Genomic DNA, 17,119 nt, shown 5'->3' with positions numbered 1-17,119 from the left:
GAACAAATCAGAAACACCTGTCATTAATAAAAGTAAACCCCAGAAACTCCCAAGGTGGCACCAGAGGCCTCTGTTTAGATACAGAAGGTCAACTCTGCTGTGCACTTTCTCTGGCTCTGCTCCTGGTAAACATGAGGCAGAAGTATACTCATAAGGAGAAACTCCAGACCAGGAGGAGTCTGTGTTCATTGATGACATGATACCATGGGTACTGCAGAGAAACCTAGATGTGTGGAACATGCAAAAAAAGTGATTCAGATACAGCACTTAAAACCAAGGGAACTCATGCTTTAATAGACACGGAAATCACAAAGGAAGGCCAAGTGCCTTAGCAATCTCAATAAAAATACGAAGTTCTTTTTACATGGTAAATTTCATAATATAAAAAGTTTAATGCCATCTGGAAACTGTCATTTACAAAAAAAAAGTCCACATAGGCCAAAGATGGCTAACACTGCATACAGGGGCATGAGTGCCACGTGGGGAAGGCGTGTGAGGAGGGGAGACGTGGCCACGTGTGTCCTTCCACGGGGCATCTCTGAAGGACCTGGCACAAACAGGGGCCCAGTTCACAAAGCACATGTACAGGTTCTTTTAGGTAAAAGAACAAAATATGTGATGAAAAGTACACAATTTTCACATTCTGCCTACTGACTAAAAGCAAGCCCGATTATTGTGTGTTGTTTTTTTTCCAGCCTGAACTTCAACTAGCGAAGTGACCGTTCTCCTTGTGGTGGGGGGGGTGTGGGACGGGCACTGCTGGGCACCCACGGCGGTGACCACCTGCTGGCTTCCCCTGGACAGCCGAGCAGATACGGACACGTGTACGGCGGCGTGTGGGCCGGGGACTGTTGCAAGTGGGTGGAGGTGAGAACGTTCTCGTTTCACTACACACCGATAGCAAACGCATCAGAATGCGAGCATGAGCGGCTCGCTGTCTCTGGGTGAACGGACTCTGTTAAGATGAGTGAAGTGTGAAGAGTTGCCCGTGTGGCTCACTGGTGAGCAGTAAGATCTACTGCCTTACTTTGTGGGCACACCGGGGTTTGTAGGAGAGGGAGATTTTATCGCTTGCGCATTTGCATCTGATGGGGCAGAGTAGGGGCAGGGGTTTCAGTTTCCTGAGCTGGAAAAGAAGTCCTGTCCAATGCTGTCTGCATACAGTGACCAAGCGGCCCCTTCCACGCGGGGCGGGGAGCCAGGACTCCTCCGGGGCCGTCCCCTTCCCTCCACGGGCTCAGGTTCCCACACATCCTGTCAGTTCTGTCCACAGCCTGACATCTGCTTTCCCTAGACTGTAGAAACAAACATTATGCCGGTTGTAACCGTTTTCTGCCATCTGGACCAGGAGTCAGCAAAACTTTTTCATAAGAGGCTAGATATTTTAGGCTTTGTGGACCAAGAGGTAAAAATCGAAATATTATGTAGATACTTATATAAATTTTTTAAAAGGTAAAATCCATTCCTAGCTCATGGCTGTAAAAATCCAGGCCTCTGACCAGATTTAGCCTGGAGGTCATTTGCCAACCCCTGATCTGTACAGAGAAATCTGCAAATTATAGAATCTCACATAATTTTTAAGTGCATCCTTTTTTCAGGGAAGCCTAAAAAATTCACTTTGATTTTACATCCGTTTCACTTGAATAGAAAACACCAAGACTGACAGTAAACAGAAAGGAGTGGCGATTGGTCTTATTATTTTGTCATCTTTGCTTTCCTTCATTGAAGCTTATATCCAGGACCAAAAAAAAAAAAAAAATCATGTATTCCATTTGGCTTTTGAACATGAAACCTACAACAACAAATGTACTTAGACTAAAACCAAGTTAGGGTCCACGAGTCCTCCTAGCTGGCCTGGTAACCAGGAGAAGCAATCTGGGTGGTAGGGGGCTGTGCTGGAGGCAGGCAGCCGGGGCTGGAGCACAGCCCGGCCTTTCCTCCAGGGCTCCTTGGCACTTGGGAAAGAGGCTGAGAGGTGCTGAGAAAGGAAGAGCCTAACTATCTACATGCATGCGGATTCAGAAATTCACCTTGAGGTTTGTTTCTTGTTATTGAGGACCTGATTTTGCTATCTAAATGCACAGTGCTATAAACTTGGCTTTCATTTGCTACACTGGTACTTTTATTACCATTTACAAAAGACGTAAAGAGAGCCTCATAGTTGCTTGCTTCTTGATGAAAGTATTTCTCTTCCAGTGTTGGGATCGGGGTTAGGATGGGAGGGACTTCCTTCCTTTTGTCAACATGGCTGTTGGGTTAAACACAAAAAGCTTCTATGACGTAGCTCAGGAGAGTAAGACAGACTGAATATATCTTATCTTTCCCTCTTTGCAGAGTACAGTGAGGAACAGGCAGGGGGTCAGTGTGTGTGAATAGAGTGAGGCCTCCCCAAGGTTAAACACCTCCCCCCGGGGTGTCATCATCAATGAGCCTCCTGCTGGGCCCGCTGTCCTCTCCTTGTGGCTGGTGTCCCGGAGGAGAGGCTGCTGCCTTCGTGGGATGGACCTTCATGGTGAGGAGGTAGTAGGGTTTCCACTTGAGCATCACCTGAGCGGCCTAATCTTAGCACTAGCGTGATTTTCAGCATTTCATTCCCATATAGAATAAGTTAATGGTACCCCTGTCTAGACTGTTCTTTTGTCTCATCCTGGCTGGCCGCAGTATCAGGGAACTATCATAGCTGTAGGAAGAGTCCCTCATTTTTTTTTTCCCCTGTGACAACATGTTTAAGAATCTCTCTCCCTGTTGAGCAGTAACTCAGATGTACATGTCCCAGCAGAGGTCCCCTGCTTCTGAGGCCGTGGACAGTAAGGGTCTGTCCTTCAGACCACAGGAGCCAGGGGCGCCGGTCACACTAAGACGGGGGTCACATGCAGTTCACAGGTGGGAGATGCTGGGACGGCGGGAACCTGGCAGCAGATGTAGATAGAAGGGGTGTTAGAAGCCTGGAGTTGGGAGAAGATAATAAAATTGAGCAGGAAGTAAAGGGAATAGGAGCTGGAAGGTTAGATTCTGGTTAAATCTAGTTAGCCATGGGATTTTTTTTTTTTTTTTGCTATTTTTTTCTTCTCTTCTAAGGAAACTGAATCATTTCAAACTCTCCCCCCCCAAAATTTGATAATTACTTATTGATGACTATTCAAAATTTGACATTTTAAAAAACTTTTTGAGCTTTTAAAAATAATAGCTATAAATGCAAAGTACTGTTGATAACAAAACCAAGTTTATCCACATACAAAAAAGATCAGTAATGTTTTAAAAGCACAAAGTTGCATTTTAAATCACAATTGCATAGTTCTAAAATGCCTGGATAAGAGTTACGTGAATTTTTAAGAAAATTCAAGTTTGGTTGACCGTGGGGCTCCGAGGACAGTTGTAGAGCCCAGGAGAGCAGCGTTCAGGGTGGAAGCACTATTACCAGGTGAATTATTGCACCGGTTCTGTGATGTGACAGTACCGGGAGACCAGAATTGCTACAGCTTAATTACAAATCATTGGCATTTTTAAAACCAGTATCCTGTTTTTTGGCTACTATAATAACACTCATGTAGAATTCAACTTAGATTTTATGTATCCCACCCCCAACCAGCCCCTGAAAGCCTTACAAAAGCTCTGTATTCTGTGTATAAAAGGTACTGCATATATACCTCTTAGCAAAATAGGTACTCCCTCTCTTCCCCCACCCCAGAACCTTGACCATTTTTGTACAAAAGTCCTGTTGAAGAATCGCATCAAAGATGAGAAGAGGGAGCTCACAGGTAAACATTTGGTGATGCGTGTAGAAAATTCCATGAGCGTCCTGTACCAGCCCCACAGAAGTCCTGGCTTTTGGTGAATCTGCCCAGAGTCCCCGAGGGGCCACCCGCGCACGCTCAGCAGGAGCAGCCGAGTGAGTGCGGAGAGCCCGGCTGGGCCGCTGCGCTCCAGGTTACTGTCAGCGGGTATAAAGATGCTTTAGCATTTAGAGGAAGGAAAGAATCTTCCTGGGGACAGAAACTTGTAGCCGTTTCCCGAAGGAAGTCTCAAAGGGCGTGTGGGGGCCGGGGCGGGTGGGCGGGCGGGCGGCGGCAGCGCGCTCAGCGAGGTGGTCTCCGTGCGCCAGTGCCCGTTAGGAGGGGCTTTGGGGGGTGCGTCTCCACGTCGCTGCAAAGACAACTCCTTGAGTTCCAGCTTGTCTGCGCCCTCGTCCTTCTTGTTGTGCCGAGGTGACAAATTTAATAGGCTGAGGACATCTCTCTTGGAAGTCATGGTTCCAGGGGCCCCCCGGAATATTTTCATTGGTCCCGTGGAGTGCTGGGGTGTGCTCTGCCAGAACATCTTCAGGTTGTGGACGGCCTGCACCTTCTCGTCGATGGCCGCCATCTTCAGCTTGTCGAGGTCGGGGTGGTCGGCGGGGCTGGATCGCGCGGAGCCTGCCGAGGAGTAGGAGAGAGCCGGGGACGGTGCGCTGCCCGCGGGAGACTGATGGCCTGAGCTGGGGGACATGTTCCTTGGAGATTTGGAGATGTGAGCGCTGTAGGGGGAGCTGGGGTACTTCAGCTTGAAGAGAGGCTGGTCACTCAGCGAGGTCTGTGAGTCGGAGCCGGGCGACGGGCGGCCGCTCTGCCGGCTCGGGCTGTCCTTGGCGGACGCCTCGGAGTTGGTGGGGCTGCTGCACCCCGAGCTCACCTTGGGGAGGGAGGAGCTCCTGGCTGGGGGCTTTGGTTTGAGGGTGATCGGCGACGAGGATGGCTGGCTCTGCTGGTGGGAGAGGGCGGGCCTGCTGAAGGCGCTGGTTTCTGACGCTCTGAAGACGGCAGCGCTGTTGGGCACGGAGATGCCGTCTTCAGAACTGGCGCCCTGGCCGCCGCCCCTCTGAAGACGCTCCACTGCCATGAGGTGACTTTGTGTCTCCTCGAGAATCTTCTGCGCCAGCTCTTGAGGGTCAAGCTTCGAGCTGCTCTCTTCTTGGGACTTCACGGTACTATCTGTTTCTGTGCTCGACTGGTCTGATTCTCCCGTATCTGAACTTGCTAGCTTTCCAACTTTCTGGAAGGGTGAGTTTGGGCTGGGAATCAGAGTCATTTTAACGGGAGAGTTTGGAGTGCTTATGCTCCCCTTGGAGCTCACCGAAACTTTGACACCGCCCGCTGTCCCGACGCGGGACTGCTTGTGGTCTGGTGAGAAGCCCGTCGGTGGGTCTTCCTGGGAGGCCGCCAGGGGCTCCGTGCTGATGATGGAGAACCCTTCATACTCCTCCTCGTCCTTGCTGCCGGCAGGGCGGGCGGGCGGGGACAGCGGGCTCCGGGGCAGCGCAGAGCGCTGAGGGTAGGCGTTCTTGGACCGATCGTAGTCCTGCCGTCCCCGAGGGAGTGCGCCTTCTGACCCCCCGTCAGGCTTGGAGACAAAGCTCATGGAGGAGGCAATGGAACTCAGGCTGTACACAGAGATGGCATCTGAGGCTATGCTCTCCGCCCCGGTCGGGGAGAAGGGAGGGTGCTGGTAGCCCAGGGGCAGAGCGTTGGAGACAGACTGGGCAGAGGCAAGAGACTCCAGGGAGGACGAGCTGTCCAGGCTGAGGCGCTTGGGCAGCTCAGTGGAATCTACGACAAAGGAGGACAGTTAGAATTCTATATGGTGTTGACTTCTTTCACAAGCGTCCTTATATGCATAGAAGCTAGAATTATACACAACCTGAATTCGTCTCAAGCCTGGAAAACAGTCCTGGGGGAAAAGGTAAGTCTCACACTGGGGACAGAAATGGGAGAGGCCTCTGGTGCTGCAGGCCAGCCACCAGGCCCACCCCCACTTGCTCCCTATCTCACGAGGCCCCACGGCTGCCCCCCGTGCTCTGTGGCGCCTCTGCCCTGAACCCTCACCCTCCGTCCCTTCCAACTGCGGCCGCATCGCTCCACATCCCAGCATCCTCCTCCCACCACCGCAGAACCCGCTCCAGCAGGCTTTTGTCTCCCCGGCTCATATAAAGGTCACCAGTGGCCACCCACTCTGGACTCGTCTAGCCAGCTGCCTGTGAACGTGTCCAAGAGGGAACTCAGACCCAGTCCTTGTGCCACCTTCACCATCTCAGCAAAGGCAGCCCATCCTGGCAGCTGTCCCCTCTGACCCCGTCTCTGGGCACATTCGTCAGCTCGATTTGCTGGTTGCCGTCAGGCCTTGACAGCATCAGCGCCAGCATTCAGCCTCACTCGGCCCCTTGAGAAGGGCAGGCTTGCCCCAGGGTCTGAAAACCGCCCCGCAGGCCCAGCTCTGGGCACCGCCGCTCCCACAGTGCCTCTCTGATGCCACCTGCACTTCCTTGCCCCTTAATTTCCTCATCTGACATATACTATGTGTGCACATCATAAGTTGAGTTCCAGCAGAACAGGGAGCTTGTTTTCTTGAACCTTCCCTAATATACAGCAGATATTTGCTCACTTGGTGCTGTGAGGAGCTCTTACCGAAGAGCGCGAGCAGGGCCTGGAGCGCAAAATGCATGGTCCGTCGATTGGCTTGTTTCCCGGTTTTCAGGATTACTTCCTCCTGACCGACTTCACAGAGATCAAAACCTAGAGAAACAAAGCCCATAAACACCTGCTTCCTTAGGGAGGATTCCCGGTCCTGAAAAGGATGCGCACTCCAGGGCTTCTCATACCGTCCTGGGGAACCTGTGCAGACCCCTCGGAAAGCCCTGCCTGCACATCGGTCACGAGAACGCCAGTCACGTGGACTCGCGGGGGCCGTGCTGCACCCCTCACACCCATGCATGGGGCTCCCTTGACCGCTGTCCTTCCACAGAGCGCTGGCTGCTGCCCTGCCCTGCCCTGCCCTCTCCAGAGAGGAGGGTGGGAGTAGTAAGGCTCGTTGACACTTGTCTCCACTCTTGCAGAACGGTTCACTTAAAGAAGACTGTCGAGGACAAACTCGGGCTCCTCTGTCGCTGGACATTTAAAGCTGGTGCGGGAGAAGGTGGGGGCTTTGCAAGGATGGTGTCTGCGCGTGGGCAGGGTCTGCCCCAAGAGCTCTGACACGAGCGTCTCCGATGCTGCAGAATCTGCTCTGGGCTGGAGTGCCCAGCAGGGACTCGCTCCGCCCTGCCGGACCCACGGGGCTGCTCCCGAGTCTAACGACCCAGCGCAGGCACAACAGAGGCCGGGCGGCCGCCTAACAAGCTGTTGCCGCAGCCCTCAGACTCATCGGGGCCACGACAGAAGCAGCCAGTGCTGGATCCACAGATGGTCCCAGCAGGTAAGGAGTTAGGGTCTAAGAGGCTTGGCTCAGAACATCTTTACTTAACCTCCCAGAGATCACTGAGCTCTGCTTCCAACAGTGTGGACACTGTGCTCCCAGGCCCTTTCCCGCCTCACCTCAGTGTTCCCACAGCAGGAACCCCAGCACCAGACGAGAAACCTGTCTATTTTATTCTTATAATTCCTATGTTGGATCTGACATTATCATTCCTTTGGGAACTGGACTCAATAGAGGTGCCTTGCACTCAGCATTCTGATTGCTGTTGGACATTTTCCTCTCTGAACTCAAAAATAAAGTCCCTGAAAACAACAGAGAACTCAGCACTCAGAAAAAGAGTGACTAATAATGGAACGTTTTAGTTAGAATCCTCTAGCAAAGGGACTTGAACTGGTAGTCCCAACAGAACTGAGTTCTCTAGATAAGCCATAGCCTGTGAGACGCCCAGCGCTGGAGGGGGCTCTTCTCCCCAAGCTCAGAACAAAGAACTGAAAGATGAGAAGTATGTGCAGCCAACCTCACCCTTGAGTATCGGTGGGATTCAGAAAGTAGAGGAGCATCAACGAAAACCACCCAGGACTCCAGCCCGCGAGAGCGCCAGCAACACAGCTTGTCCCCGGGAGGACAGGAGCGCCCCCTCCTTATAGCAAGACCTCGGCTCCGGTCCTGCCTTACCTGCGGCCTCATACAGGTGAGACCCATTCTGGGTGTGGAGCTGGTCCTTCTCACCCCTGCTCCACTTGCTCATGACTGCGCTTACTAGATATAAACGTGCTGTGTTTACACCAAGAAGGCTTTAAGTCCACAAGAAACAAGCAAATAATAAACATCATAAAAGACGTCAGAGTACCTGCCAGGGGATTTGGAACCCCTGTGGGGTTGTGTGGATTCCCCCTTTGCCTCCAAAGACAGGTGGAGGCTCCCAAGTTGGGGTGGGCTGGGAAGGGTCATCCAAATGGGCTAGAAAAGATGTCCAGGCTTCCTGCGCAGGAGGAACATTCCCACAGGGCATCGGATCCCCACTCCCTCAGACTAAAAACCAAGGGCCTCCCCCCAGCGTCTCGACCCCAGGATCTGCCTCCACGTCCCCTGCCCAGACTCAGGCTCTTCCCTCGGCCTGGATCTTTCGTCCACAGGCTCTGGGCCTGCAGGGCCTCCTGTCCATCTCTGTGACCCTGATGCTTCTGTCTGTCCTGGGGTTCCTCACTTCTGAGCTGCTCCCCTTAGACTGTGTCTTTCTGCGTGTCTGTCTGTCTGGCCCTCTGGTATGAAAGCTCTAATAAGAGCAGGACCTTTTGTCCTGTGCTCACTGCTGCCTCCCCCGTGCCGACGGCAGGACGGCACAGCCTCTCGGTGATTTCGCAGCAGATGCGCCTGCGGTGAGGAGATGGCAGCTCGACTGGCTCCCGCGCTGGGGGAGGCTCTTGCAGCAGGCCGTCCTCGGTTTCTGCGGCCAAAGGCAGTTTCAGTTGTATTTTTTTCTCTGCCGAGTCTGAGTAGCCAGTGATAGAGACCAGTGTTGAAATCATGACAGTTTCCTTGAGGCTGTGATCATGGCCTGACTCCCAGCAATGCTGCAGTCCAGCGGATCCATCCTCACACCGTGACTCCACGCGAGCGGAGGAGGAGTCATCGTGGGGGCGAGACAGCCAGACGCCGTCTGGGATCCGCCGAGGCGTTCGAGCCGCGAAGTGACCCACAGGAAGACCACCAAGAGCCTAGGAGTCTACCACCTCCACCCAACAGAAACCAGGAGAAAAACAGACTAAGAAACGGGGAAGGAAGGATCCCGATCGCGGGCCTACCTAGAGCCGCCAGGAACTCGTGGCAGCCGGGGAGCCGCCACAGCTGGACGCTGATGGAGACCTGGATGGGGGCGGCGGCGAGGTCCTGCTCCTTCTCGCCGGCCTGCAGCTGCACCAGCACCTGGTGGAGCTGAGCGGGGAGAGCGTCAGCCGCGCGTCCCGCCGGGCTCGGCCCAGCAGCCCCTGCGTGTCCCGCCCGGGGGGTCTCGGCCCCAGCTCCCCCTGCGCGTCCAGCCCGGGCTCAGCCCCAGCTGCCCCTGCGCGTCCCGCCCAGGCTGACCCTGCACGTCCAGCCCGAGGAGCTCGGCCCCAGCTGCCCCTGCGCGTCCCGCCCAGGCTGCCCCTGCGCGTCCAGCCCGAGGGGCTCGGCCCCAGCTGCCCCTGCGCGTCCCGCCCGGGCTCGGCCCCAACTGCCCGCGCGCCGCCCATCACTGGCCGGCTAGCGATCTCCTGTGTGCGCAGCCCCTGAGCTCTTTCCACGGGGCCTCTGCGCCTGCTGCCCTCTGTCCTCCCCGTGGGAGCGCGAGGCCTGGCCCACGGGCAGAGTTTCTGCTTCCGGCCTCGGCCCGGAGCACAGGCGGGGGGCTGGGGCGAGAGGAAGGGCTGGGGGCTCCCAGACCCTTGCTGAGTGAGCGCTCCCCCCGGGGCTGCTGGCCTGCCGTTCTGAGGGAACGCGCCACAGGTCAGATCCAGAGCAGCAGCGGGCGGAGCCGGAAGGGGAGCCAGAGCCGAGGGGTGGGGCAGACGCCTGAGCCGGCAGCGCCGGGGCCGGGGCGGGCGGGTGGAGGGGCTCACCTGACAAGAGTGCTACTTGGAGTGGTACTCACCATTCCAACCATATTTTTAACAGCCTTCGGCCAGCAGATTATAAGAGAAAGAAAGAAAGAAAGAGAAAGAGAAGAGAGTTTAGACTCAAGCACAGGTTGTTATGCACCACAAGCTGATCACTGCTGTAGGAAGCGCCACGCCGGGCTGGCTCTGACCCGGCGGGGAGGGGAGAGGAGCGAGAGTCAGCAGGGACACAGGAGAAGGCGCAGCCACACCCGCCAGACGCCCCGGAGGTCGCTGCCTGCCCTTCCTCGCCAGGAGCGGGGACGGGACCGCGGGCCCTCGCGGCCACTCTGAAGCAGTCTCCAATTCGAGTGGCTCGGAAGTGCCTGCCATCCCGGGGCAGGGCCTGTGGAGGTCCCTGTGCCGCCACCAAAAGCAAGAAAGTAAGCAGTTGGCCCCGATGCTCAGCCTCACCCTGCACACGTGCCTCTAGCCTTTTTCTCTTGGAAGAGCACAGGCTTGTAGCCCTGAAGTGTCTTCCTGATTCTTCCCAACGTGCAGATCTAACACTTACTACAGAATGAGCAGAAACTCAAGATCAGTGAGCTACATTCCGAATCTGGGTGGAAACCACCCAGGCGGCAGGGGGAGAGGCACCAGAGCTGAACCCTCGACAAAGCAGCTTATTTCCACATATAAACAGTCCGCTAAAGTGAAATCTGCTGATAAATATCTGATAATGTATATTACTTTGTCAAATTATTACACTTCAGAAAACCACTGTGTCCTCTTCAGGGGTCACTACACTGTCACCAGGGGCTTGTTCCAGACCCTCATGGGCCAAGAGGAAGATCTGAAGCTCAGTGGCCAAGTCGAGAATGGCCTACATGATGCCAAGGGCTAGAATCCTCCAGTTCTCTAAATTAGATCTACCTTCTCCTAAAAGAAAGCACTTCGTGAAAAACCTGCTAAGCAATATCTTCCATGAGAGGTGCCTCTGTGTTCACTACTGCCTCAGCGGTGGTTTTGTTTCAGACAGGGGTCACGCTCTGATCTAAGTACGGGAACACCTGCTGGCTTGGGGAGGTGGTGGTCAGGGCTGCCCAGTGCAGGAGGCCCCTGGATGCAGAGGTCAGGAGGAGCCCTGAGACCTCAGGGGACTGGGGCCCCCTGAGCATCCTCTGAGGCCCTAGTGCTGTTGGCACTCAGCACCCAGAGGGCCTGAGAACCAGCTCCTCTGTGCCGGCCGATCTAACCCGGCGCTTGTCTCTCCCTCTCATCCCGAGGGCTCAGCTTCCTGTCGGGGTCAAAGCTCTGTCCCGACGGCCCAGCCCCCAGGCTCTGCTTCCCGCTGGACTCACCCGGCTAATGAGCTGCTCGCCCGTCTCTGAGGCTGTGATGAGCTTGCAGAGGGCTTGGAGGGCAGGGTTGGGCAGACCTACAGCAAGGAGGAGGCGGGTATCATCCAGAGGGGCACACTGCACCCACAGTCTGCACCCTCCCAGGGGAATGTGCCCTGAACCCTCAGCTTTGCTCCCATTTTCAGAAGCTCAGCACAGCCAGACAGTGTGTCCAAGTCCCACCTGGATGGTCTCTGAGAAGGGCAGCTGGAGGCTGCACATGGTCACCCCAGGACACTGACTGGTCGCTCAGGCAGCGTCACCCCCCACCAAGCGGTGCAGGAAGGGGAGCCCTGTGACTGTGTCACCCCGGGTTCGGCCACAGGGCTCTCTCAGGCCCAAAGCTGCTGCTGAAACGTTAGAGCCACTGCTATCCACCCAGCAAGGGGCAGAGCTGGGGGTCACAGATGCAAACACCAGGCTGGGAGGAGTCTGTGGCGGACTCAGAAGACCCCGGCTCCTCCCCGTCCAAGGGCGGCGGGGACCACAGCCCCCTGCCCTGTGCGTGCTGCCGCCGAGGCTCACCCAGCAGGGACTGGATGGTGCTGCTGCACTGCTGGAGCCGCTCGCCCGGGTCGGAGGTTGGGAAGAAGACGGCCGCTGGCAGGCCGCTGGCTGGGGGGTCCAGCCGGAAGCCCACGGCGGTGAGGAGGGCCTGCCAGCCGGGGATGCCGCCCACTTTGTTCTCCACACTCTGCTGGGACGTGTACATGGCGTTGCGCTGCCCGTTCTGAATGCGCTGCAGCGACTTCTCCACCTGTGGGGGAGGGGGGTGAGGCGCCGCTCTGGGCGGGGGTGGGGACCCTGGTTTCTCCCCAGGTGGCTTTGGGGGAACACACAGCCAGTGTAGGAGGCTGTGTGGGGCTCACGGCCACACCCAGGCCTGAGGACCACACAGCAGCCAGCACCTCGCCAGGGAGGGGCCGCCACTCGGAGCCAGCGAGAGCTGGGGCTCCGCAGAGTCCCGTCCCTTCCCTAATGTGGCTCCAGCCTCTGGGTGCCTCCACGCACATGGAGATCTGTCTGGAAACCCATCTGCTGGGGCCTGCCCCAAACCCTGCAGTGCTGACCCATCACCAGGATGAACCCTCAGGCCTTCAGGATCCCTCACACACTTGAGGCAGTGCCCTCACTGGGCCTGTGACCCCCAGGCCTCCGACTTCTCTGGCCTGCAGCACTGACCTCTGGACCCTGTCCCGCATGTTCCGGGGCCGCCAGGTAACAACTGGCCCCTCAGCTCTCCAGGAGCCTTCCCTCAGCCGCCTGTCTCTGAGGGAAGCGTCAGCCAGTCCTGAGCCGCCTGTCTCTGAGGGAAGCGTCAGCCAGTCCTGAGATGTCGCCTGCCCTGCGCACCACTGGAGGGGACAGAGCACTGTCCAGGGAGTCCCTAGAGTAAAACCCGCGGATGCTGGGGAACACCCTGGTTGTCCTGTTGTCAGGACTAAATGCTTCCACTGCCTTGGGCCCAGGTCCAATCCCTGGTCAGGGCACTAAGATCCCACGAGCTATGCAGCACAAAAAGTAAGATAAAAATAGGTAGCGTCATATCTAGAGGGCACCCTGAGTGTATTCAAAATTTAAAAACACAACCCTTTGCCAGGTAAGCCTACTTTTAGGAACTTAGCCTATACAATTGTGTTTTAGAAGTCCAAACTATAGGGAATTTCCTGCCGTTATGGCTCTGCGCTCCCACTACAGGGGCACGGGTTCACCCCCTCGTCAGGGAAGTGACGCATGCTGCAAGGTGCAACCAAAAAGGAAAAACCCCGGGACTCTGGGGGCTGACATCACAGGTAGGAGGGAACGTGAGTTCCCGGGCAGGACAGACGGGCAGCCAGCTGCTGTCCCTCAGGCTGGGCGGGCCCTGGAGACACTGTCTGCTAGGTAGGTAGGGAAGGACTGGTGAATTCGACCCATGGGCCCCACACTCATCCCCAAAGATGAAGTCGAGAAAGAGGTGAGAACCCTGGATGTACTTCAGGGGCCCTGAGGCTGGATTCCGGCCCTGGGAGGCAGTGCCAACAGCTACAGCAGGAAGGGGGGCACCGCCTGCCAGTGTCCTGGTGCTGAGCAACTTAAAGGTAAGTTCAGCTTGCAGGCACAGGTTAAAACCAGTTGAGAAGGTCTCCCCCAAATTCTCAAATCTGGGTAGATGCATGTGAGTGCATCTACCCAGTGGGGTGGGGGCGCTTCCTTGTGTCTGGCCCTAGAGCTGTCAAAGGTCAGCCTCCAGCAGTTTTATTCACATAATGACTTGTTTTAAATCCTGAGAAAACATTCAGACAGACCTGAGTAAGAAGTGTCTGTGGCTGACCCCTCACTGGAGCCTGCCCAGAGCTGCTGCCCAGGCCCCTGGGCCATGTCTCCTGGCCAAGGCTGTGCCCACTCCAGGACCCCAGGAGAAGCCTTTGCCAGCTCTTCCCTCCTGAGCACCTCTGAGCTGCCAGGTGGCCATGGGGGGCCGTGGGCCTTGGATTTGGAAACAGCATGGATGTGGTGGGGACTTGCCTGGTGGCTCAGCGGTAAGGAACCCGCCTACCACACCTGGGTTGGGACGACCCCCTGGAAGAGGAAATGGCAACCCACTCCAACATTCTTCCTGGGAAACCCCATGGACAGAAGAGCTGGGGGGCTACAGTCCATGGGGTTGCAAAGAGTCAGACACAACTGAGTGACTGAACAATAACCACAATGGATGCAGTGTGGGTTGTTGCCGTGTGGTGGACATGGCCTGGTCTCTCTGGCAGAATTCCAAGGAGGCTAAGAATTCTAAATTATTTGAAACTGCCTCTAGGTTTTCAAGATGAAAAGGTGGAACAAATTTCATGTCACTCCTGGCTTAGTTTACAACCTTTCAGTTCTGTAGACAATGGCATGGGGACTCTGACTGTGTCCTCACCAACAGCAGGGCCACGCTTGAACTCTTCCAGCTGACTTTACGGAGAGGCCAGTGTCCTCTGATTATACCAGCTCTCGGTTACTGGGACCCTGTTGGGTGCCAGCTACTCACCTTTTCTCTAGCCCTCCAGGTAACCTTGAAAAGGTACATTTTTATCCCCTTCCACTCGCAGATGAGGCTCAGAGAGCAAAGTCACTTTTCCAAAGCCACATGGCTGGAAGTGGCTGTGGTCAGGCCTTATGCCAGAATCCCACTCGGCCAGCCCTCCAGGGTCTGGACGAGGATGGTGAGCCATGGGTGACCACCCACCATGCCCACTGCTTGGACCAAGTGACTTGACCCACAGACATCAGGGACAAAGTTCCCTCCATCTGCTCGCCCCCTGCCCCCTGCTGCCGTGGGTCCCCCAGCCTCACTGCTGCTTGAGCATCGCAGCTGCTTCCCCGAGGGCCCCGCGCCCCTTACCAGGTGCAGCAGCACTCGCAGGGCATCCCGTGCGCGCTCCGGGTGCTGCAGGATCTCGGTGAGGGCCTGACCGATGAGCGAGGAGGGACTGTTGAGCTTCACGTCGCTGCCGATAAGCATGAACCCTGTGAGGACACGGAAGCACCTCAGGACTGTCCCTCCCCGGCCCAGCTCATACGCAGAGAGAGAGCGGGGCCTGCCCAGGATAGCTGCTCCAGGGACTGTCATCCCCTTCTCCTCCTGCCCCCAATCCTTCCCAGCATCAGGGTCTTTTCCAATGAGTCAACTCTTAGTATGAGGTAGCGAAAGTATTGGAGTTTCAGCTTCAACATCAGTCCTTCCAATGAACACTCAGGACTGATCTCCTTTAGGATGGACTGGTTGGATCTCCTTGCAGTCAAAGGGACTCTCAAGAGTCTTCTCCAACACCACAGTTCAAAAGCATCAATTTTTTGGTGCTCAGCTTTCTTTATAGTCCAACTCTCACATCCATACATGACCACTGGAAAAACCGTAGCCTTGACTAGACAGACCTTTGTTAAACACCATTTCCCCCATAACAAAGTTGGCTTTTGTACGGTCACTGAAACTAAGCAGTGACAAAACACCACTTCCACGAGCACCCTGACCAGTTGGGGAAGGGGTCCTGTCAGGACTACAGCCAAGCACAGGGCTGGGTCCCCACAAACCCTGCAATACATTCTATGGGACCATGTGGGGGCTATTTTTAAACATATAAATGAATGGTGTATTTTTTTTGCCATTAAGACAAAAAAGTGTAAATGTTTGAAAACAATATTTTTGGTGTTCCTGTTTCAGGGATCACTGTGGCATGGGTAGGATTGTGGCTCAGCTATGATAAAGAATCTCCCCGCAATGTGGGACACCTGAGTTCAATCCCTGGGTTGGGAAGATCGCCTGCAGAAGGGAAAGGCTACCCATTCCAGTATTCTGGCCTGGAGAATTCCATGGACTGTATCGTCCATGGGGTGGCAAAGAGTCAGACACAATGGAGCGACTTTCACAGCTGCAACACAGCTCAGGTCACACAGCCTGACACGGAGCTAGACTGAACCCAAGTCCCCTGAAGACCAAACCTCAGGTCTTTCTACGGTGCTGACGGCTCCTTCCTACAGTCTGGGGGTCACAGGAAGGCTGTAAATGGGGCCCCCAGCACACACTTGACACTCACACTTGGACTGTGAGCTCTCCTGCTGCTCCCTGCTCAAGGGACCACTTTCTTACCAGAGGAGTCAGGGCTGACTTGGCAGCAGGCCAGAGTCTCAGCCATGGGACTCTCTCCCGGAGCCTCTGCACTGTCCTTCCCTCAGGGTTCCCTTTCTCACCCCCCAAAACCCCCCAGCTCTCTGACAGCGCCCAAGCCCCTCCCTGCCCTCCCCCCGCCCTCTGACAGCCCCCCGCGCCCCTCCCTGCCCGACCCCCCTGCCCACCCCCCACCCTGACAGTGCCCAAGCCCCCCCCTGCCCAGCCCCCGCGCCCCTACCTGCCCAGTTGGAGGGGTGTGAGAAGGCCTTGCTGCTCTGCACCACCTTCATAGCCTCACCCAGCGCTGCGCTGGCCTTCAGGCCGTTCAGCAGGGACGAGTACAGGGCGTGCAGGAACATCTTGGAAGCAGCCACAGGCACGGGCCACAGAGACACGAGGACACATTGCGCGCCGGCCGCGAGGAAGGCCCGTGTCAGCGCCACCACCCCGTCGGCGGTGATCTTGCTGCTGGACTCCTGGGAGGAGCCGAGCACCACCAGCTTGACGGGCAGCCGCAGGTCCAGGACGTCGGCGGCTGTGAGCAGCAGCTCCTGCAGTGGCGGGCAGTCCGAGATGCTCTCGCCGTCGCTGGCGTCGTCCTGCACCCGCAGGGACTCGGGGATGGTGTAGGGGTGGCCGAAGGAGCTCTTGCCGCCCGCAGGGGTGCCATCCACACTGGGCGTGAGGACCAAGGCCGACAGTTTCCAAGAGATGTGGGTGGCGAAGTGGACGCACTCGGCCTGCGTCAGGGCGCTCATGACCCGCTCTTTGGTGGCCACGCTGCCCACCAGTGGCTGGCAGCCCAGCAACTCAGACACCATGTAGGCTTCCTCCTCAGCTGATGGCATCGGGCCCCACAGCCACCTGTCCATCACCGCCGATGGCAGCTTGGGGTTGCCGACCACTGCCGCCATGGACGTGGAGCTGGAGTAGGCGGGCGGGCTCTTCCTCAGGTGAGACTAGGAGGGGAGGAAAGGCAGCAAACACCCGTCAGGGCCTCTCTGGGCACTCGGACGCCAGCTCGGGTGGGGCCACATCCGCATGGGCCACCTGTCCTCCTGATAACCTCATTCACTCCACTTTTCAACACCTTCCTGACACAGTGCACGTCTGGCTGAGAATCAAACCTGCTGTGACAAGCTCTTGAAAATAACCAGACTAGACAGGTGGTCGGAAGACCCCATGCTGTTTGCCAGGCCGGTAGGGGGGGCGGTGCTGGAAGTGGGGGCCAGATGTGCAGGGGGTGCCAGGTCGCCTGCCCCACATCTCCCTCCCACAGGTCCCCTGTG

General features: G+C 56.4%; 1 protein-coding gene and 1 long non-coding RNA gene across 6 annotated transcripts in view; one reads left to right on the top strand and one right to left on the bottom strand.

The window, feature by feature from the left end:
• Positions 1 to 267: 267 nt before the first annotated feature.
• Positions 268 to 17,119, bottom strand: part of TTC28 (tetratricopeptide repeat domain 28) — a 581,567-nt gene continuing 564,715 nt past the window's right edge. For 3 of the 5 annotated variants that reach the window (XM_081542775.1, XM_081542776.1, XM_081542779.1), the window contains 8 exons: positions 16,069 to 16,789; positions 14,565 to 14,689; positions 11,726 to 11,957; positions 11,162 to 11,238; positions 9,857 to 9,880; positions 9,030 to 9,159; positions 6,438 to 6,545; positions 268 to 5,582 (listed from right to left, as the gene is read on the bottom strand). In XM_081542775.1, the coding sequence (XP_081398901.1) occupies positions 3,955 to 5,582; positions 6,438 to 6,545; positions 9,030 to 9,159; positions 9,857 to 9,880; positions 11,162 to 11,238; positions 11,726 to 11,957; positions 14,565 to 14,689; positions 16,069 to 16,789 (3,045 nt within the window). In that variant the 3' untranslated portion in view covers positions 268 to 3,954. The remainder of the gene's footprint in view (positions 5,583 to 6,437; positions 6,546 to 9,029; positions 9,160 to 9,856; positions 9,881 to 11,161; positions 11,239 to 11,725; positions 11,958 to 14,564; positions 14,690 to 16,068; positions 16,790 to 17,119) is intronic. The other 2 variants (XM_081542780.1, XM_081542778.1) reach the window with 1 other exon arrangement.
• Positions 9,880 to 10,544, top strand: LOC145526622 (uncharacterized). The gene is made up of 2 exons (XR_014069031.1): positions 9,880 to 10,243; positions 10,362 to 10,544. It is a non-coding gene; the product is annotated as an uncharacterized LOC145526622 (long non-coding RNA).

Source organism: Giraffa tippelskirchi, chromosome 11 (genome assembly GCF_054371585.1).
Source record: "Giraffa tippelskirchi isolate mGirTip1 chromosome 11, T2T-mGirTip1v1.2.pri, whole genome shotgun sequence".
Taxonomy (NCBI): domain Eukaryota; kingdom Metazoa; phylum Chordata; class Mammalia; order Artiodactyla; family Giraffidae; genus Giraffa; species Giraffa tippelskirchi.
Note: the sequence above shows the minus strand (reverse complement) of the source record. Positions and strands in the feature narration are given on the sequence as shown.